Source organism: Solea solea, chromosome 1, assembly GCF_958295425.1.
Source record: "Solea solea chromosome 1, fSolSol10.1, whole genome shotgun sequence".
Taxonomy (NCBI): domain Eukaryota; kingdom Metazoa; phylum Chordata; class Actinopteri; order Pleuronectiformes; family Soleidae; genus Solea; species Solea solea.
This window is the reverse complement of record NC_081134.1, coordinates 3,508,957-3,531,022: the sequence shown is the minus strand read 5'-3', so window position 1 is coordinate 3,531,022 and position 22,066 is coordinate 3,508,957. Positions and strand designations below refer to the sequence as shown.

At 45.2% G+C, this 22,066-nt stretch overlaps 1 protein-coding gene across 3 annotated transcripts; it reads right to left on the bottom strand.

Moving 5' to 3' along the window:
- Nucleotides 1-1,941: 1,941 nt before the first annotated feature.
- mpz (myelin protein zero) lies at nucleotides 1,942-18,764 on the bottom strand. Of its 3 annotated transcripts, none has more exons than XM_058634229.1 (6): nucleotides 18,519-18,764; nucleotides 17,182-17,348; nucleotides 13,012-13,225; nucleotides 11,687-11,816; nucleotides 11,136-11,178; nucleotides 1,942-5,509 (listed from the first exon to the last, which is right to left on the bottom strand). In XM_058634229.1, the coding sequence occupies exons 1-6, from the start codon at nucleotides 18,562-18,564 to the stop codon at nucleotides 5,423-5,425; spliced, it is 687 nt and encodes a 228-aa protein (XP_058490212.1). In that variant the 5' UTR covers nucleotides 18,565-18,764; the 3' UTR covers nucleotides 1,942-5,422. The 3 variants fall into 3 exon arrangements, with proteins under 3 accessions (XP_058490212.1, XP_058490227.1, XP_058490217.1); XM_058634244.1 differs by having other exon boundaries at nucleotides 1,942-4,517; XM_058634234.1 differs by having other exon boundaries at nucleotides 5,419-5,829.
- Nucleotides 18,765-22,066: the final 3,302 nt, after the last annotated feature.

Sequence of the window (22,066 nt, the reverse complement as noted above, 5' to 3'; positions counted from 1 at the left end):
GTAATAAGTCAGTGTTTTTTTCTATTTCTACAATTATTCTTTACGTTCCTACAAAATTAAATTACACGTAATGTTCTAAACCTGCTGTCGATACATAATTTTACACATACATGAAGCTGAAAATCCAGGGAACAAAAACCTCCCCTTGAGGAATTACAGTTTATCATTTTGGGAAATACTGCTATTATTAGGCTATTCATTGTCTTCATTGACACACACACACACACTCACTCACTTGTCACAGGGAAAAGTAATGATGGGCAAAGATTCTCACACTTTCTAAGTTTTCTAAGCACATGTCGCACACCTGGCAGGTGTCAGAGTTATCAGTATACTTTTCACTCATTATTCCATTTTTATTCGTGGCATCAAACACTAACAAAGTAAAACTGGTGCACGTGTGAGCTGCATTTAAAAAAAACGAAACAAAAGAAAAAACAATCCTTTAATAGCAATACAGGTGTGAAATGAAGATGTTTGATAATGCAGTGTGACAGACGTGTGAATGCAGAGTTGTGCACGTGAGGCTGAGACATGGATACGAGAATGATCTTAGTTTGGAATAAGAAATGATTACAATAATAATAATACAGTACATTTGCAATAAGACACAATACAATAATAAACACAATAATCTGTCACATTCAGAGGTGAGTTTTTGTTTTATTTTAGAGGAAACATAAAATTCTACACACAATACTGAGCGGTGTTGTAATGTAACAAAGTACAAAAACTTTGTTACTGTACTTAAGTACATAATTCACGTATCTGTACTTTGTTATTTGTATTTCTAGCAACTTTTACTCCACTATATTTCCTCTTAATCTCTTTGTTACTCGTTACTACCAAATAAAATCATTAGAGGAGTTGGTATTATGGTCTGTATTTATATAGAGCTTTCCTCGTCTTGATGTGTAGCTGCTTTCACACTACACAGTTTCACCATTCACACACTGCAACATGGTGTTAAGTGTCTTTGCTTAAGGACATATAGAGTAGCAGAGCCAGGAATTGAACTCTCAACCTTCCAGTTGAAAGGCAACTCGCCCTACCACTGAACCACCATGGCTCAATCTTTACTTAATCCTCACTTTTTTAAACCTTAAGTACATTTTATATCAGGAAATGCCTTTTCATACTTAAGTACGGCAAATGTCATATACTTTAAGACTTTTACTTAAGTAAATATTATAAAACAGTGACTTCAACTTCTGCCAAAGACATTTTCTGGTAACATACTTGTACTTTTACTCAAGAAACCCCTTTATGTTCTTTATACAAGACGGATACTTGAGTATTTTTTGTACTTTGCCTTCCGCATCAAATCCGCCATGGACGGACAGCGGCGCTCGGTCCTCGGTGATTCATCCAGCCGAGCAGGCTGGTGGGCATAAGTTAAAGACTCGCGCTTGTACTGTTGAGCGTAACTGAATATGAAGTAGAGCATTTTGTGGAAAGGTTATGTATGCTCACTGAACTGCTCCTGCAATTTATGTCAGAAATATTAAGCTTTCTTTGGAAATGACACCTCATCGCGTCACCCTTTTTAAATGTGAAAAGGTTGTAAACGGTGGCTAAGTATTTCTTTTGCGGCTGGTCATCGTCGCGGTGTGCTCGGGTTGCGTGGCAAACGTGCCCAATGAAGTTCCATTTTTTTTAACGTTGGACTCTTTGTATGAAAAAGCAAAAGCACCTGGTCGTCATTAATGTCTCCAGATTACATCCTCTCAAATGTTCCTATTATGCATGCAAATGTATTCAGATAATAATCAGGCTGGCGCTATTATAATGAGTCCTCCTTTTCTTGCCTGCCATCAGAGTATTCTCTTATTTCAAAAAGTGGATCTCTCACTTTGGAAACAATCTCTCTGTTTTAAAAGTGCGTCACTGACAGATGTGCACTGTGGTCGGGGGTGTGGAAGTGAAAGAGACACAGCTGCAGACATTTTCAGCTGGGTTTATTTGGTCTCCTGTTGATAACAGCTGCGGTTGGGGGCTTTAAATTTTTATTTACGTCCTCTTTACAACATATTATACAGAGTCATCAAATGTTGTTAGTGCTCTGGAATTACCACAAGCATTAAAATAAATGTAAAAAAAAAAAAAACCAACAAAAACAACAAAAAGAACAACCAAAAATGCAAGAAGCTCAATCACTTGAAATAAAGGGATGTTATTCTACAACTGTGGCTAATACAGGTCATAATACAGACGAACAAAAACAGTTTAAAAGGCATTTTAATGCTGTCTTATGTCAGGTGTCTGTGTGGCTTTGCTGCAACAAAGGAGAAAACATTCCAACGTATCCGTTTGATTGGATAGTTAAACAGCGACTAGTGGAACAGATCTACAGTTATAAAGATGTGGGTTGTTTTTTTTAGCACCTCCATTCCTGCTATGAATTTTAAAGGAACATTCAAGTCGACACTATCCACCCTGCATATCAAGCACGCAGATCGCAATCCATCTTTGGCTCAGGGAAGGAGCACCTTTAAAAGAAAGCTCCGGGGGGGGGGGGAGAGAGCAGACTATCTGTAGTGATACATATGGATTTCTGGCTTGGCTAAACACACCAGATAAGCCTTTTCCTCCAAAAGCATTCTCCCACAGCATGCACCATCCTCCCCTCTTTCTTTTTTTTTTTTTATATCCCTCCCCTGCGACGTTTTGCGCTGAATCTGAGGCCAATCGAACGAATTCCATTCACCTCGGAGTTCAACGCGCGCCAAAGACGCAGCCACACAGTACCGTCCATAACACACAAGGTCAGAAATATAACTGCAATTACATCACTTCCCCTTCCCTACATTAACATGTCAAACAAAAAAAACAAAACAAGGCTTTACTTAGGGTAGATATACTGCTTTATATCAAATCTTTAAATAGACACACATATACATAAAACACACGTCGGTATTTGCGACCAGAGAAGAGCTAGCTAGATTATAAGTTTCTGTCTTCAGTGACAAGTAAAGGCGGATTTTATGCTCATGTGTTTCCTTCCTTTGCCAGTTGGGGGCAGAGGTGAGCACTGTGGCATTCAAACCAGCAGAAGTAAGACAGTAAAAAGGGTCGATGGAAGGAGGGCTGACTGGGCGGGGGGGGGGGGGGGGGGGGGTGCATTTTGAAGGGCAAGAGAGAGGGCATGTGTCGATCACATGATCAAAAGTGAGGATGAGACAGATGTCTGTCGTCGAGTTTGAGTAAGACAAGAAGAAGGGCGTGGTGGAGGAGGAGGAGGAGGAGGAAGGACAGAGGAGCGAGGAGCTTGTAGGCCTGGACGTCAGATAAGGAGATGACTTAAAGGGTGGATTTTATATGGACCTTTTCTGTGTGTGGGGGGGGGAATAATGCAGAGTAAGAGTCACTATAGACGACAGGAAGAGGAAGAGATAAGGGACGGAGAGGGAGAGAGAGAGAGAGAGAGAGAGAGAGAGAGAGAGAGAGAGAGCGAAACACTGGTTCGAAATGGGAGGAGATGAATCCCAAGATGGGTGCTGAGATGAGGAGTGAATAAGAGAGGAGTGAAGACGGCAGAGGAGGCAGGGGAGGGGGAGAGAGAGAGAGAGAGAGAGATGTGGAGAGAGATATCTGGTTACCAGCATGCGCAAAAATAATTAGCTCTGGGCTGGAGAAGGAGAAACGTGTGAGTGGATTAACTGGACCTCAAATAAGTGGGAGCACAGAAGCTGCACCTCTTCCTGTAAAGCCTTTTGTCAGACTCCTGAGAGCAGCCGCCGGCCCCCGGGGGCCATGACGTCATTCCAGGTTGTCAGTCGCCGGCCGTCGAGTCAACAGCGGACAGCCTCCCCTCCCCTCCCCTCCCCATCACCTGCTCTACTCCTCTCTCTCCCTCTCTCACACCCTCCCCCTGCCGGCTGAAAAATGTGCAGCTGTTACAGTAAGCTCGTACGCTCTCATAGGGCCAGAAATAGCCGCCTTTAGCCAGGGCAGGGACACAGCGACAACCTCCATTAGCTCAAATGTGAGAGGATTGAATCACCCGGAGGCTTGAGGGCTTGAACCTCTATCTATGCCGGCTGAGAGCAGGAATCGTATTTCTCCTCTGCTACCCCCCCGTGTCCCCCCCCCCCTGCTCTCTCCTCTCCCTCCCTCTCCGTCTATGTTTTTCTCCATCTGAAGTCCAGAGTGCACTCACTGTCGTAAACATGAAGACAGGGGAAGATTCAGGAGACTCTGAGCGACGCAGGCGTTTCTCAGCTCCCTCACACGGAAGTTATGTGCAGAGTTAGGCCTTAAAAAAACTTTTACCGTTTGCCCGATGAGCGCATACATACAGGGCCTCTGACCAAATGCTGTAAAAAAAAATTATAATAATTAAATAAATAAATAAAAGATTTGACACCGCGTCCACTAATAAAGGACTGTTCTTACAGCCAGTGCTGTCTTGAAAGAGTCGAGATAATGGGAAATAATGGGGGTAGCGTCAGGCTGGGCAGAAAAGGAGGGAGCAGACTAGAGGAGTGGAGGCAGTCATGGAGAAGTCAGACCTTTATCTACAGGAGAAAGAGAAGGAAGAACAGAGGGGAGGGAGGTGAGAGAGAAAGAGGATAGAGCAGTTAGCATTTAAATCACCTCTGTAATTGGAATTAACAAGAAAGTCAGGAAATTCACAGTGGAAGAGGAGGAAGAGTGAGAAAAAAAGGAAGTGTGAGGGGAGAATGGTAGAGTTTGAAACGTCACTTTCGGGAAGGAGGAGAAGAAGGGAGAAAAAAAGTAAATTGGCTTGTCCCTGCAGCTGGGGACCTGTGATGCGTATCGGACACACTTGGAGGAAGCTGTTTCAGAGGATAGGATCACAATGAGAGGAACCACAAAGAGGCAAAAGCCAAGGAGCAGCTTTTTTTAGGTTCTGCTATCAAACCCAACCATCTCAGAGGGCCTTGCCTCGACTGGCATATCTTATGACCTGACAAAAGTACCGCACGTGGCGGCTGGTGTAAGAGATTATCACGACATCGCGGCTGCATGGCGCGAGACAGGAGCAGATATGATTTGACTCGTTTATTCAGGGACTGCCATTGTGGTGGCTGTAAAGTAGGCTTGTGGTTGGACTCCTCGGTAGACTTCCCACTCTCTTATCCTCCAGAGCTTCCTCCCCCTCCCCCCCGCCTGTCTATTAATTGAAGGTGAGCTGGTTGGCGAGGCGGGACAGGAAGCCGGGCGCTTTGGGCTTCCCCGTCCTTGCCTCGCTGCGGGGCCCCTCCTCCCCGTTTTTGCGGATCAGCTCCAAATCAATGGTCATCAGCACCCGGCCCGAGCCCTCCTCCCCTCCTCCCCCGACCCTCTCTGCCTTTCTCACTACGGTTCTCTGCTGCTCACTGGGCCGGGCCCACACCACCACCTGGCGCATGGGCTGGAGTAGCCGACTGGCGAGCCCGCCCCAGCCCCTCCCCGTATCCTATTTCTTATCCTTGCGAGACTCCTGCTTCTTCTTTTCCGAGACAGACGCCTTCACCTTGGAGGGGTCAGCGGGAGGCGCGGGGCCCTGTGGGGGAGGAGGGAGAGGGGGTCGGGTGGAGAACAGGGGAGGAGAGTCACTTCAGGAGGAAAGGAGCGTCAGGGAGATAGAGGACAACGAGGTAGGGACGGACGGATGAGATGGGCGGGTTAGCGGTGAGGGGATGAGAGATGGGGGGGTTAGCACGGTGGGTGGGAGCTGTGTGAAGAGGAGAGAAAAAAACACATTTAGGGGGAGAAGAGAGACAGAGAGAGACAGACATACGGAGAGACAGAGAGGGGTGAGGAGGTAGAGAGACAGTCCTTTTAGGGGAGGGGGTAGCAAGTGAGAGGGGGCGGTGTCCAGAGCTGTAAGGGGGTGACAAAACAGGTAACCATGCGTTAGGATGGGACACAGTGGCAGACTGGCTCCATACACCTGTGACAACTGAGAGACAATTGATCAATAATACACACACACACACACACACACACACACACACACACACACACACACACACAGACTCTGGTTTTGATAGATAATATTTGAAATGATCTTTAACTTTGACCTTGTTAACATTACATCAAGTTTTAGAGTTGGGACAAAGTATCAACATGGACATATCTTACATCTGCCTTCGTCACGATTCTGATTAGAGCTGCAGCTAACGATTCTTTTCATAATCGATTAATCTGTCGATTATTTTCTCAATTAATCGTTTGGTCCATAAAAAATGTTGATCGGTGTTTGTAAAACCTGGAAATGATGATGTTCTCAAATGTCTCGTTTCGTCCACAAACCAAAATGATTGACTTTTAATGATTTCTTTGTTATCCAGAGCAAAGAAATATCAAAATAGTTGTCGATTAATTTAGAAATCGATTAATCGATTAATCATTTCAGCTTTAATTCTGATCGCTATTATTATTATACTACGATTGTTCTTTTCCTCCTTATAAACTAAATGAATTAACTAAACTATTCTGATCGTCGCGTCGAGTGTTTTGATTCAATGGAAACAAGTTTTCAGATTTTACATTTAAAAATGCAAACACGGCCTTGTTTTAATTTTATGTGCTCGTTCAAAACAAGACGATTAAAGACCTCGTCGTTTTGGGGTTCCATAAACAGCAACATCTACATGTTTGACTCTTTTTTTTTTTTGGCCAAATGGCTAATTGATTCATCACAATATCGTTGTCCATATTGGTGATTAATACGATCATCAATGTGCATCAAATATCAACATTGTTACTTGTTAATTGGGCGTTGCACATCAAGTTTACTCCCCAGTGTCACTACTTCTTACACAGGTTCTCAGCAATGACATTTATGAGCGGTTCAAAGAATGTCATTTTCAAATTACACAAATATGAAATCGACGGCACGTTTACAGCGACCGTCTTCCAGTTCAGAAAAATGCAAAGAAAACATTTAAATCATTTAAATTCTATTGCAACAGCAGTGGGAGAACTTGACACCGACACGCAAAAACCAACCAAACCTCATTTGGATTGTTGAATCTTTCATTTTCACGTTTGCGGCAGGATAAATAATCTGTTGTAGAGCGTTTTGTCGGAGTTGCGGTCAGGGACACTTGACTGGCTGTGAGCCAGCAGCATGCAGCTTCAAATATTCATCCAGCAGGCGCTTACATAATTCATCCATTCACTCCCACTCATTCTGGATATTGTCTGTGCAAAGTCTAAAAACATCTTTAAGAAGAATAAATCTACGTAAAAGGAGGGGGAGGTGGGTGAGGGTGGGGGTGGAAAAGAAGGAAAAGTTAAGGTCTCACTCGAGCACGACGACTCCAACAGGAAGGACTGGACACAGAGGAGGTGACGTGAAGTCAGGGCAGCAACGGTCTTCACCTTACAATACATTCCAGTGCATTAACCTGGGATTTCACCTACTGAAGTACCACAAGTGCGTGATTATGCTCTGATGGAGTTCTCACAACGGTGAGATGCATATTTTGAATGCACTTCCAACAGGTTAGAGGATGTGAAGTGGATGAAACTGACTGAGGGAAAGCTTAGGTTTATTTGATTAAACACATTATCAACACTGACACCTTCCTCTAGTCACAAATGTTGATTATATTCTCCTAAGACACGTATATCTCAACAAAAAGGCTCGTCTAATAAAATGCTAAAGCCTATGATAACACTGTATCTCACCGTGAGACAGCCTTTCCATAGAGATAATGTGTATCTTTAACTTGTGGGTAAACACACGAGCTACTGCCTAATTTGGTAAGTTTGTGTCACTTGTGTCAAACTCTGAAGTTACAAGATAACCCGTTTGTCAAAGGTTTGATTAGGTGAGCGTTTGGTTAAGCGGCTAAAGTCTGTCTCCCCTCAGTGAGAGGAAGTGTCCAAGTCCCCGGCTGATTCACGGAAATGGCTTTTGTGCTCTGCGGAGTCAGTGTTGATAATGTGTTCATACCTCACACAGCTACACTTCAAAAAGGAAAAAAAAACAGCCAAACTATGCCTTTAATACATAAGGTTAGCCGGCAGCAGAAAGCACACTGGAGGCTTCTTCTACTCACTGAAGCTTAAACTAATAACTCCCCACTGATTGCATTAGAAAATGTTTCATCTTTAATTATGAAGCAGCACACTCTCCTGCTCAGACAGCAGCAGGGGCAGACACCCATTACAGCCACACTCTGGCTCCACTGCACAGCCCATCCGGTGTCATTACCTTCCATCATACTTGCATACATTCCCTCATAGATCACTGTATTGTTTACCATTATGCATCCCACGGTAGGTCTCAGTTTGCACCGCAATGCATTGCCGAGCTCCCACACTAACGACGAGGATGCCTCGTAAACACATTCCAGCCCGGCTCAGGCAGAATGCAGATCCACCCTTGTTACAGGAGCTGCACACACACACACACACACACACACACACACACACATGCACGCACACACACATACTTCAAAGGAAATGTGGGCGCAGTGGCAAAACAGGGAGGGAATGGTGGGAGGTGGGAGGGTGTTTGAGGTGTCTGCGTCCCCCTGCTGCATACGGAAATGAGACGGTGACAGGTGAGGAGGGGAGATTGGGAAGCAGATGAAGAGTGAGAGGTAGTGATTTTCTGTCTGGAACCAAACTCATCGGGAACCCACAAGACCTGAGGAGGCAGGGGAGAGAAACTGGGAGAGGGAGTGGGAGCGAGGCGGTGGTGGTGGTGGTGGTTGTTGGTGAAGATGATGATGATGATGATGAGAAGGTGTGGGAGGGGCAATTCGACGGAGCAAGAGGGGAAGTGAGACGGGAAGAGGAGGGAGGGGAAACTACTGACAGATGCTTGTCATGGTCAGTGAGGAAAGTCAAAAGGTATGAAGTGAGGCGGGGGGGGAGGGGTGAGTGAGTGAAGGGAGGGAGGGAGGGAGGGATAAAAAGAATGTGAATCAGGGAGGGAGTGAAGTGAAAGGCGGGTGATTGGGGGAATAGAAAGAGGGATGGGAGGGTTGTGTGTGTGTGTGTGTGTGTGTGTGTGTGTGCAGATCAATACAGAGTGCAGTCAATTATCATTCCACTACAGTGTGTGTGTGTGTGTGTGTGTGTGTGTGTGTGTGTTCAATCCTGTGAGCGGCGTGTGGCTGCGGGGTAAACTCCTCTCCGACAACTCCACCTAATGGGGAGTTGCACACACCATGGGGTCCCTTTGTCTCTCTGTCTCACCCACTCATTCACTCACTCCCTCCCTCCCTCCCTCACCCCATGAGCCTATAACGGAGATTTGCAGTGCACGCCGAGCAAACACAAAGTAGAAGATGGCGAGTTGAGCCTGATGCGAGATTGTGTTGTGTCAGCAGAGTCTCCTAATAAGGGCTATTTGATCAAACAACCACTTGTGAGCGCACTATCAGGTCCCGTGGGTTCCGTGTGTGTGGCGTTTAGCTACAAGAGAAGGAATCACATCTGAGGGAAAGAAAGAAAACGCAGGAGCTCCGATGAAAAAGCTGCATCTTTTTTTTTTTTGCAGTTTATTTTTCAAGACTTGCAGGAGAGTAACTGTAAATGACAATGTTGTCAAATATCTCTGTGTCCTTTTGGCGGCAACTTATTTATTCATATATGCACTGTCATCCGCCACAGGCACTCGAGAGCGGCAGACTGCGACTCAAGAGTCAACCTGACAATCAAACGGCGGTAGAAAGGCGAAGAAGAAGAAGAAGACAGAGGCGGGAGCAGAGGCTCCGGGGAAACGAGAGCGAGCGCGTTTGAGCTAGAAATGCGGTTTGGCCCTCGCCGGTGTCGCCGGATGCCCAAATACGACATCTGTTGGTTTGAATTAAAAATAAACTGCTTAAAAGCGCATCAGACCATCTCAAGTAATTACAGCGTGGTCCAGCAGAGGGCACTGTGAGCAAAAGACGGCAGAGTAAGAGCTAAATCGGTGAATTTTTTTAAAACGTTGGAATATCGGAATATCTTCAAGGGAAGAGAACGTCAAGTAACATTCCTTCAGACTTGATTTTTGGAAAAAGTGCAGCAGCTTCATCTTTACATTAGCTCACACCTGCAGCTAAAAGTCACACCTTTGATATTGTTCCCTGCTCATCGTCACAATTTGATTTCTTGCAGCAGTGAATTCTGAGCGAGAAAAACACTCTGAATTCAGATGAAATCCAGTGACTTCCCCTTTATTTCTTGTTTTTTTATCAGTATGCAAAGTGAACAGTCCATTACAACACACCCCCGCAAACCATCCAGCCCCCACATTACCACAGAGTAATCAAACATGACTCGCCCTCATGCCTCGTATTCACAAAAGAAAACACGCCACCAAAATGTCTGATTAATCCGGCACTTGAGGCTATCGCACTCCCGCGAGGAAAAGAGGAGAAGAAAAGAAAATTAACCCAAAATCCTCGGCATGCAACGGGCGTAAAATAACACTGATAACGGCCTGTACTGTAATAGGCCCAGTGATTTTCTGTTGACTCCCAGGGAGCGAAATCAGCAGCTTCTATCCATTTTCCCTACTGCGAGCAAATCACACTTCCATTCAATACAGCAATAGCATTAGTGCTGTGACCTGGCCTCGGCCATTTCACAGTGGCTGGTTTGATTTTTTTTCTCTCCCTGTGGCTGTTTACTCGCACCGTGCTGTTTGGCCTCCCCGAGGAGGCTGAAGGAGGAATGAGAACCTCATGTGAGAGAGAGGGAGAGAGGGAGAGAGAGGAGGAGACGTACGTCTAACGCTGAGACGGCACCGGAATTCTTAACAGCTTGGAATCAGCTATTAGAGTTTGCCGGGCAGAGTGTTGAATGACATGTTTTATTGTTGTCGGTGGATCGCTGCGAGGAGGAAGCGCGCGGACATATTGGAGGTGCCTGGACAGGAATGCGATTATGGAACTGTGGCGTGATGCACCGCCATGTCGGACGTGTGCTAGTGCGACAAAGGAATAGATGAAATTTCCCTTTTTCACACACACACACGCACTAAGTTTCCGGAGCGCGCTGCACGTAATCTCGCCACGAGGACGTGATCTCACTGCGCCGCACCTGAATGTGACTACAATCAAAGCTGCGGCATTCGGTGTCATCGAGTGGTTGTGAGCAATATGTCATGGAGTGCGTGAGGGAAGGAGGGAGGAGGGAGGAGGAGGAGGAGGAGGAGGAGGAAGAAGAGGGAAACTTGCCTGTCTCTGCTGTGATCCCTCTTTCTTTTTCTTGCCATGTTTGCTGGAGGGGACAAAAGAAAAAGACAATGTCAGAATGTCGAATCCATCTCTCCCTCCAGTGGTCACAGGGCAGCATTGCCTGGCAGCCATCATAAAGAGAACATCAACTCAATCTACTGGCTCTGTCTCAAACACAGCCCCCTGGCGCTAGATGCGTTACCGTCTCATAAGATTGGAGAGGTAAGAGCAGGATGATGGATCCGACGTCTCCATGATCGAGTGGATTATCCACTCAGACTCCCTCTCTTCATCATTTCTAATCATCGTGCTTTGCAGCAATGCAGTAATTTTTTTTTTTAGATTAAAGTGAGATTAAACCTAAAATGGGAGATCATTATCCGTCTCCTTCCAGCCGACTAATTTCAAACCAGATCAAATCATGGTACTGCAGCTATGCCGTCTTGGCCACACAGGTCTCCGTGCCAGGGATGGGCTCCGGCCTCAGCTCCAGTCCCTGGCACAGACCCGACTGGCAGAGCGCCGCCACTGGCCACAGGCCGGCCACTGACCTGACACTGAGGCTGAAGACACGACGCGCCACCAGGAACCTCATCAGGTAGTAGATGACCACGATGAGCACCAGCAGGCCCAGCACCGACCCGATGATGGCTCCTGTGATCACGCCAGCCTGGATTGGCACTGTGGACGGGAGAGAGGACAGCATGAGTGTGGCAGGAGGACGAGCAGAGGGTAAAAAGTAACAGCAGGGTCAGAGAAGAGGACAGTGGGGGCAACCGGCACCTCTGAGAATCTGAACTCCCAATTTAAAAACCTCTATCATCACAATTCATCACCAGAATCCGAAATGTCAGGAAAAAGGATCCGTTATAAATCTAGTGGGAACTTGGCTCAGTTTCCCATAGACTTCCATTCAAATGGACTTTATGCAACCAGCAGAGTTGCCCCCTAGAGGCTGTTCACTATATATAGATTTCCTGGTTGGTATCAGGAGGAAACACTGAAGACATTTAAGACATTGCAATATTTGAAAAACTTGCCCGCTGATTGGTGCACATCCTTTGCATGGGTTGCCGTAGCAACCTACATTTTCTTCTGCAGTTTTTTTTACCAAATGTCTACTAAAAACAATATATCATACTGTCGCCCATCAAACGGCACGTTTAGATGTATAATGTGCAGCTTTTCTCAAAGCTGACGTAGATTTTTGGTATAAGACGGATGGAGAAGTCGAAGAAGAACTTTTCAGTCTGGCTACTCGCATTAAGATGTGGTTTATTTTTTTCTACCTGACATTATTGTCCATCCTTAGCTGAGTGGGGGGAAAAAAAACCCAGACAAAGCTGGAAGAAGAGCAAACAAGAGACGACCAGAAAAGGAAAGTAAATTATATAAAGGACTCAAGTGCTGTAGAGTCGGAGAAGGAGATGAAGAGAGCGAGATAAGGAGAGGAAAGATGAGAGCAAAGGTAAGGAGGAGGTGGGGGATGGGACGAGGTGGTAGACAATGAGGCAAAAGGGGAAAGAGGAGAGAAATGAGAGGAGAGGGGGGAGAGGGAGGTGGTGATTGCAATCTGGAACAGAGGAAGAGATAACATTGTAATTGATTTCATTCAACAGGAAATGATAGGAATTCTCAACGAGGCCACGCAGCGATTGGTGTAACGGCGGCGCTCGCTTTATGCTGATGCACAGAGCCAACTGAGCTGCATTTAAGAGTTTGGAACGACCGTTCGCAACGACTGAGAACAGTTGGCGTCACCAGAATGTACCATATGGGCTCAGTGGAGAACTAATAGGCCGACACAGATGTAGGATAGTGCTAACAGTGGGAGTCTGACTTCACCGAGGAACCGTGCTCCCTTATTCTACATCACCTTTCTCAAAAACCAGCAGGCGAACGCTGGAGGGCCGACCCACTATGTCAGGGGGGTTCTTGGCGTCGCAGGTGAAGGTGCCGTTGTCGTTGAAGTCCAGGTTCTTGATCAGGATGGAACCATCGCGGCGGCCGGGGTTCCCCACGAACTCCACCCGGTCCCTGAACGGGCCCTTGTTGTCGACATAGGCAACACCACCGGTGTAATGGAAGATCTGGAGACAGCAGGGTTTTTGTTTGACCGTTAAATCACATTTGAAACACATTTGTGAATGACTGGGTGTCAAACCTTAGAGGTTTTATGTGTAACATTACGTTTGTTGTATATATGTTTGTTTAATCCCTTTAAAAATCAAAATTGTTCTGTTTTTGGGAATTGATAGGATACGATTACCGTTAATGCTCCTAAGGAGGGACGCTGTTTGGGAAACGGCTGCTTTGAAGCCTAAACTTTGGAGATTGAGCCAGCGCCATCTTGGTTTGTTTTGTTTTTTTTCAAAGAAGAGCTGGAGAGGAAGGGGGTGGAGCTACACTGCAGGTCTTGAAGCTCAACATCTGACCTATAGGACCTGCTTACACTGTCTTTCAAAAGTGAGCGGATATTTCGCTTGTGAGGCTTAAAACTGGATTGCGCCCTTGTTTTAACATTGCACAGGTTGAAAAGCGAGTCATGTGATCATGGATAGTGTACACGTACACTATACGAACGAGGCCTAAAACCAATGTGCCCATATCTGAATCCATCCCTTTTTTTTTTTTTACTCTCTTCCAGGGTCATGGGTCACATCGGAAACGTTGTGCTACATGAGAGGAAAACATCAGAGCTGGGTCGCCGTGCAGTGTCAATCACTGTGGTCTGCTGTCAATCACAACACAGGCAGAGTGCAGATTATAACCCTACAAGACGACCGTGATTAACAACGTGGATATTACACTGCGTCGCACTCATGACTCCATAAAAGGGGGCCGCGTCGCCCCCCACCCCAGCTTATATTAACTTTGGAAGGCCAACATTTACTTTTTAACTCTATTTTGCTCTCATCCAACTCCTGAGGGGAACTTTTCTGACACTTTTAACAGGATATTGATCCATTGTGTTTAGCAGCTTATTACAAACGGTGGCAGTAAGCCTTTTGGTCAGCGGGCGATAGCGTACGGCACTAGATTCGTTTTTCTGTAAAACAGCAGCCTTTCGACGCTCAAGCAGTAAAGTCAAAGGCCAGAAATTCAAAACTAGAGGTTAACAGACACAATGACTCTGAAGATCTGAGCTGGTTGTGTTTTATTTCAATATATTGTGTTTAGATAGACTATGAAATGTCTAGAGCCACAGTTTTCAAACTGTAATAGATTTTTTTTTAGGCGAAATGTGTTTTAAAGTGCGATTTTTTGACGGTTTTTTAAAAAAAAAAAAAAAAAAAAGAAGAAGGACAAATGCACTGTGAAAACAGGTTCATGATATTGATGGAGAAATGAGTGGCAGGAGTGAAGTGCCGTAAAGAAATAAAGAAATAAATAACTAAGAGAAGTGAAATCAAGTTTCAAAGTGATGGCACTGCGGGAGATGGATGAAGGCTAAGAAGGTGAGGGGAGGAGATAATGAGGAACGAGGGGAGGGACAGAGATGGTGGAGATCAGGGGGGGGGGGTGAACAGTCAGGATGGAGAGATTAAAGGGATGACAGGATGATAAGAGCAGAGGGGGTGAAATTAAAGAGCAGGAAATAGGTGAGGCTACAAGTGGAGTGAGAAGATTAGGAGAGAACGTGTCTGATTTAAAATAGGTTCAAATCAGCATGTGTGTGTGTGTGTGTGTGTTAGATTCAAATCATTATTATCTGAAAGAGCAATGTAGTCGTTTAGGAATTCAAGACATTATCTAGGTTTGGAGTTTTCAGACTTGAACTGCGGACAACGTTTGCAGAATTGTGTCCAGAGATTCTCCCGGAGTTTGACCAACACAACAGGGGATTGTTGGGGTGAGTTTTGTTCACAACAGCAGGAGAATCGACGGAGGAGAGTTTCCCCCGCTGTGTTCTCACATGAGCTGACTCAAACGCTATCCAGAGATAATGTCCTCTTAAGGACATTTGAGTTCTCTCATGTGGGACAATCTCCGGAGACTCTCTGGACTTCAGTGCAGACAACTTTTACGAACAAAGGCAATATTACCAACACCCTGATATTAACCCGTAAAAAATGGGGCTATAATGCAATGTAGAGTGTCTTACATCATTTTTTCACTACAACCTAGGCATGTGATGAAAAAAACTTTCATTTTCACCAACTATATAAAAAAAAGTTTAAAATACGATTCAATTTGTGAAATTTGGAAAAAACCATTTTGTGACTTGACAAAATAATATTTTGAATTTTTACTTTTATTATATTGTTTTTTTTTTTATCTCACTGCCTGACAACGACCAAGAATCTGAACAAATGAAATGAAATTAGTTTAGTCTCAATGAAAGGAAATCGAGTTAGTTGTCTGAAAGTAGCCTAAAGTGTTCTTTGTCCCCTGCAGTTACACATGTTGACCAGTAGACGGTGCACTATAGTGTTTCACAGTTTACAAAGCTACCAAATGCAATGATTATATAAGAGCAGTGAAAATATACACTGACATTAGACCGGGATCAAGAAACACTTGAAAAAGACGGGTCCTCGTTTACAGAGTCCACACCGCGTTGTCCCGTCATGTTTGTACAGGAGCCCAAAATGGACATGTTTTTACTGTAGACCGCTATTGTTTCTCATAAAGACTTTAATGGGGGGGGGGGTTAAGTGAGCTAACTGATGTATTCAGTTCGTTGCGATATGCAACATCACCTCTAGATGTCACTAAAACCCACACACTGGCCCCTTTCTTGGATCTGCACAAACCAAGAAAGCAACTGATGCCAAATTGACGCGACGTGTGAACAATAACAGCATGTGACACAGTCAGTGCACAACTCCTCGTCTTTGTTGCGCGACAGAGGCGGAGACGGTGCAAACAAAAACGTCTTTTGGTCACAGACAAAGCCATTGTTGTCGGGTCAAAAGAAGGGTTTTTTGTGTCGCCCTCTTAAATATTTGTGGCTCTCTGAAAATGCCCAATGAGCACACATTAGAATTTCATTTAAGGTGGGGATGGAATCGCGGGGACGCTCCCTCCGCCGCGCATCTCTACTCTGTGAATCGTGCTGAATATCTCACTCGCCAGCTGCTAAATGCTTCACTGTGTGAACCAGTGAGTCAATAACTGTCCGTGTGCTGAGCAGGTGGTGTACAGTGGCTCCATCACAGACACTTTCACCAAAACAGCTGCTTGATGTGCCTGGAAATGCTGCTGATACTAGCAGACAACATTTTAAAGATGCTTTTTATAGTTTATAGTTTCAGTCTGGAGAAATGTGGACTGAGCTCCGTGTTCAAGTAAATCGGATAAGATGTTTTCAGGCAGAATGTCCACGCTGTCAGCCTTGTGTGACTCCTTTCCAGACATCAACTTGTCTACATGAGCTGCTCTGGTAACGACGTCCACATTTGGGACATGGTTTTTAAACAGAAATGCAGCAAGAATCCATCTCTCCAAACATAAGCAAGCAATAGAGGAGCGTTATGTGCTGTGGTCACGCTGCGGCATCTCCATCTTGTTGTGTGTTGCATTAAAGGTGACACGAAAGGCTTTGAAATCAATTTAAACGATCACTTTTAGAGTGTGAGGCATCCGCGGAAATGTCAGTCTGTGCCGATCACATCACATCGGTTTTTTTCCGGTTTAATTTAATTCAGCTTAAAGCCGATATTGTAAAATGTAAAAGTTAAAAACTAGGTGTCAGTTGGTCATTTTTAACCTTGATAGGCCTGTGTCCTGTTTTTAATCAAACCCTTCACCGACTAACCTCCACCCCCCTCTTTTTTCTCTCTCTCTCATCTTTGTCTCTGGTTATTAAGTTAACACCTGATGTCAATTTTTTTTTTATGACAATTTAATTAAGTGCAGCTTAATGTGGATATAAATCATTATTATCCACGAAATGTTTGACTCACTGAAGGAGGTATACTGATTTCTCAACAGGTTGCGTGATTAAGCGCCTAATTCATTTGTGCTGTGTCAACATGCTCGGCGGTTTGTGAAGCTGTCACATAGTGTGTGTTAAGTGTGTGTGTGTGTGTGTGTATATTACAGAAATGCTGTCCCGGGAGCCATCAGGCCTGTACGTCCAGGAGAAGGTGACATCCTCCGATGTCCAGCGCCAGGAAAAGAAGGAACATGACAGCCGGATGTCGGCGCCCACCAGGGCGTGGCGCTCCCAGCCGGTGTAAATCACTATGGCCTGGGACTGCTCGGGCACTGGGACACACACACACAAATCAAGTGGATGTAATTAACTCACAAATGCCAATCTGGCGCTGGCAGAGGACTGAGAAAAGTTCAACATGACTTTGGTGCAAAAACAAAAAGACTCTGTTTAGACATCATCCAACAAGCAGAAGCATTAAGATTTCACATGGATAACAAAACGGCACATTTGTCAGAGCCTCCATTGATTCACACACATGAATTCAAACATTTACACATAAATACGGATCATGTTGGCTCATAAAAAAAATATATAACTGATTGATGTTAATTTGGTTTAAGCCGCAACTTCAATATTTTGCTTCCCCAGAAACTGCGTTCTGGGAGCCGACATCGGCTTCATCCTCCTATTGTTGGGTGTCACATGTGAGCAGATCACAGCGTTTCTGAGCTTATTAACAGCCGCGCTTCTACGTGTTCTTCGTGGGTTTTTCTTTTGCCCTTTAAAAACCTTTCACTGCGAGCATCTCTGGCATGAGTGCAGCCCGCCCCCTGCAATATGTGTCAATGAAATCACACTTGACATTTTTAATTAAAATTCTGACAAAACCTTCACATATCTGCCAGGGAAGGAGAGAGAGGAGGGAGGGGCGGGGGGGACGACAAAGAGGAAACTCTGCCAACCTTCACTTAAAAAGTCAAAATGTTGGTGTTTCACTTGGTACCATCATGCACCTGGAGAGGAAGTACATTCTCTACTTGTGATAGAATCAGTCAAGGCTGCAACAGCTCATTCAATAATAGGCATCAATTACAAAATATTTTGACAACAGCTAAACCTTGACTTAAATGTGAATGTACTCGACCCAAAACTGTTGTAAACAAACCAAGACATTTGAGACGTTTGGAAATAGTAACCCACATTTTCTTATGGACCAAACCACGACTCAATCGCGACAAAAAAACAATAAACCTACAATCAAGATATTAATTCAGTAACAGGTACGTGTTACTCAATCAAATGTCATTCGTATTCGCCTTGAAATCTATAAGATAAATACAAACGCTTGTACTTCCAGTGAAAGATCAGTTCATTGGGAAAACAGAAGAAAAGTGAGCCTTTAACTTCTCAGCAGTGGAAAAGGAGGTTTCTATAAAACCTCCTCAAAATACAACTAAACAAAGATTAAATATTTATTTAGTCTTTTTTTTCTTCTTTACCTATTCCCAGGAGGACGACCGACGCCAGCGCCAAAAACGTCAGCATGGTTTCAGGCTTCTAACGGAGCTCCCAAAAGACGGATGCTGCAGACCTGACAGGAGCCTGTCGAGGAAGAGGAGAGTCCCACTCTGGAGGGAGAGCGAGTGGAAGGAGGAGAAAAAGGGAAAAAGAGAGAAAAAAGAGAGTAGAGGGACACAGGATGCCAGGACAGAGAGTTTTCAAAACAGGACACCCAGAAAACCCACTGTCCCCTGGTTTATACCCAACCACACCCCTCGGCCCAGACTGACCCGGCCCATTCCACCTCTCCACCCCTCCGCCCTTCACTGTCCCCACCTTCCCTCCACCCCTCACAGAAACAAGGGCTGCACGTGTACGTTCAGAAGTGGAGGAGCAAACGCTGGTGAGCAGCACCTGCGCTGTGTGCAATTAATTGGGTAAATAATGGGCAACTTGGGGCAGATTTGCAGGTTGTGTGCAGCATTACGCTGATGATGAATGGACTGTGGTCAATTACACCCTCGCTGTGACGTGACGGAGCTCAGCGTGTGTGCATGTGAACCATCTGCAGTCATGTGATCACATGTAAATGTTACATGGGTAATGGTGGGAAGCTGTTTGGGTGCGTTTACAGTGAGGGAGGAGGGGGAATGGACGACGAGGATCCTGCAGTGAGGTCAGCTCAGTGCTCTCTCCTCCATCCCCATCCCTCTCATCCCTTTCTCCTCTCCCTGCACTTTCTGAGGCCAGCGGCCCAAACAAAGCCTCGACTCTTCACGATCCCTCTCTTTCTGTCCTCCCTCTCTCCAGATTCTTGTCATTTGCTGATGCTTAGCACTTAGAGACAAAGGAGAGCGAGGGGGACAGGGCCCGACTGGTGTTTGCCCGCCTGTCAATGGCGCTTTCTTCCTCTGCGGCCTCTCTCAGCCTTGCTTTCTCCTCCAGCGGAGACAAAGCTTCATATTCTAAGTGCCAGCGCCCACTCCCTGCCTTTCCAGTAACACAGACAGCAAGAGTGTGGGGAGAGACCTACTATATATAGAGATGGGTTGATATCAGGACAGGACAAGACATGCAAGCACTTGAGAAGCAAGTCGGCAGCAGATACAGATGCAGACGCAGTGGGTGGTGGGACGAGAGAAGAGGCAGCGGCGCGCATGAACACACGCGCCGGGGAGGAATTTGTGCAAAAGGCCTCGTTTCTGGAGGCCTCGTTCCATCATTTTGTCACACGGCATAAATATGTGCACGAAATACATACGTTAAAAAAAAAAAAAAAGCCATTTTTCCAAATTGTCTGAAGCACAGAGCTGATTCCTGACACTTACATAACCGTCCCATTGTCTATTTTTATATCGGTTCATTTCTGCAGACACTGAAAGTGAAAGTGTGTCTGCTCCAAGCGGCGGATGAAGACGCGGCATACAGTCCATAACATAATCTGTACATAATCTGTATATATATACACCAACAAAGTGTATAAGATAGAGAGAGAGTGATAGATAACTGCAACCAGGCTCCTATGGGAGGAAACCAGCTGTCCATCACACTGGTGCTTCGTGTCGGCTAAATGGGAACAAAATTGACACCATGAAGAGCTGAAACTAACGATTGAGACCACTATGTTGTTTACTGACTATATAATTCAAGTGAAACGCCTGGTGGCTATTTAATAATTTCTTATTTTGGCTTTTGAATTACATCAGACGTCTATTTATAATAAATGGTCTACTGGTAAGTATAGTAAATAAATAGTGACATACTGGTGGTACAATCAGTGAAGCCAGTATTTCCACATGTTTTCTTCACATGAGATTTACATACAACACCGTTAACGGTTTGCGGTTCATCCGCACACTGGAAGTGCGAACCACATCAATCGTGATTTGACTTTTCCATGCTCCAGAGAATGTATATATGACGAGTGAGAAGAGGAGGCACTCAGTGAAGATGCCCACTTCATCTACTTCACTTTGTCATTTTATTGAGCCTCCTCATCCAGATTACTCACGCTATAAATCAAGGATCTCCCGTGTGAGGGCGCTCCTGGCCCGAGAAAGCATTTAGCGACGGATCAACTCATGCTTACATTTCAGAGCCGTGGCATAAATTCTCGCCACTTGTTATGAATCGCATCCACTCATTCATCTTCAACACCTTTGCTGATGGATCAGCCGAACAAAACACGCCATCCACCAACTCGTTGGCGCCGGCGACCGTCTAAGCTCGGGCTTGAAAGTCTAAATTGCAACGTCCCTTTCAATTATGGCAGATTCTGCCTCGAGGCCCCAAGAGAAACAGGAAGATTCTTTATGAGCCTGGCAGGTGCAGAGTGTGGCACACGCCCAAGCTCGTCAGCATCGAGCAACGGTGGCGGCGGCAGCAGCAGCAGCAGCAGCAGCAGCAGCAGCAGCAGCGAGGCTTGGCAGGCAGAAACTGTATCACATACAGAGTGAAGGCTCCTCATTCCTTCAGCTGGCAGTGATATAGAACATTAATGTAGGGGAGGGTGAGTTTATCTGCTGCTAAATTAGACAGAGAGGGGAGGTAGAGGAGTGGAGAGGCACCAGAGAGAAAGAGGCAGAGAAAACTCCATCTCCTCCAGGGCCATTTAGAGAATTTTGTGAAATTAAACATGAGCCCCAAGCTGTACTGTATTGATATTCGGGTGGACAAGGCTGAGTACACACACTACCTCCAGCTCTGTTTCCATCGAGCAGTACAGTTCAGTTTGTCACAAAATAACTCAGATTTTGATTGTCAAAAGTTATGAAGGGGACCAAAAAAAACAATCTGTACCATTCACAGGCTATATTTAAAAAAAATAAAAAAAACATTTTTGAAGTCTCGATATTTGCAATTTGAACAGCACGATGTCAATGAACCTGAAATTCTCAAATGTCACTTGCAACCAGACACCTATTTGACGGCACCAGCCATCAATCACAGTGTCTGCTCATAGTGCAGTGCATTATTGTCCATTAAAAGGGAACTTTTGAAAATTGACATGAAGAAAAAGACCTGAAAGTGGCGACTGAGATAATTAGGAAAAAGTTTCCTGGACAATATTTCTGAAGTTATAAATCGAGTGAAAATTAGAAGCCCATTTCCCCCCTAAACTTCCCATAAGAGTTGCCCCCTGGTGGCAAACTGCCAATCCCATCAGACGTCCTGGACTTCACTTTTTTTCAAACGAGTAGTCTATGGGACCGTCCCACTTTTTGGCACCCTTTTGTTTGGGTGTGTGTCACAGCAGGTTGACAGAGAAAAAATAACTTCTGACCGACAATGGAAATGGAATAGGAAAAACACACAAAACATAGAGTCGCCCCCTGATGGTGAACTGCGACTTCCATCATACAACTTCACTTCACTTTTCAAAACCGGAAGGCTATGTCAACTTTTACATGTAGTCTACGGGACTGTCCCACTTTTTGGCACCCTTTTGTTGAGGTGTGTGACACAGCGGTTGACTGGGAACCATCACTTGTGACCGCCAATGGAAACGGAACGGGAAAATGTAAAACACATAAAACGTAGAGTTGCC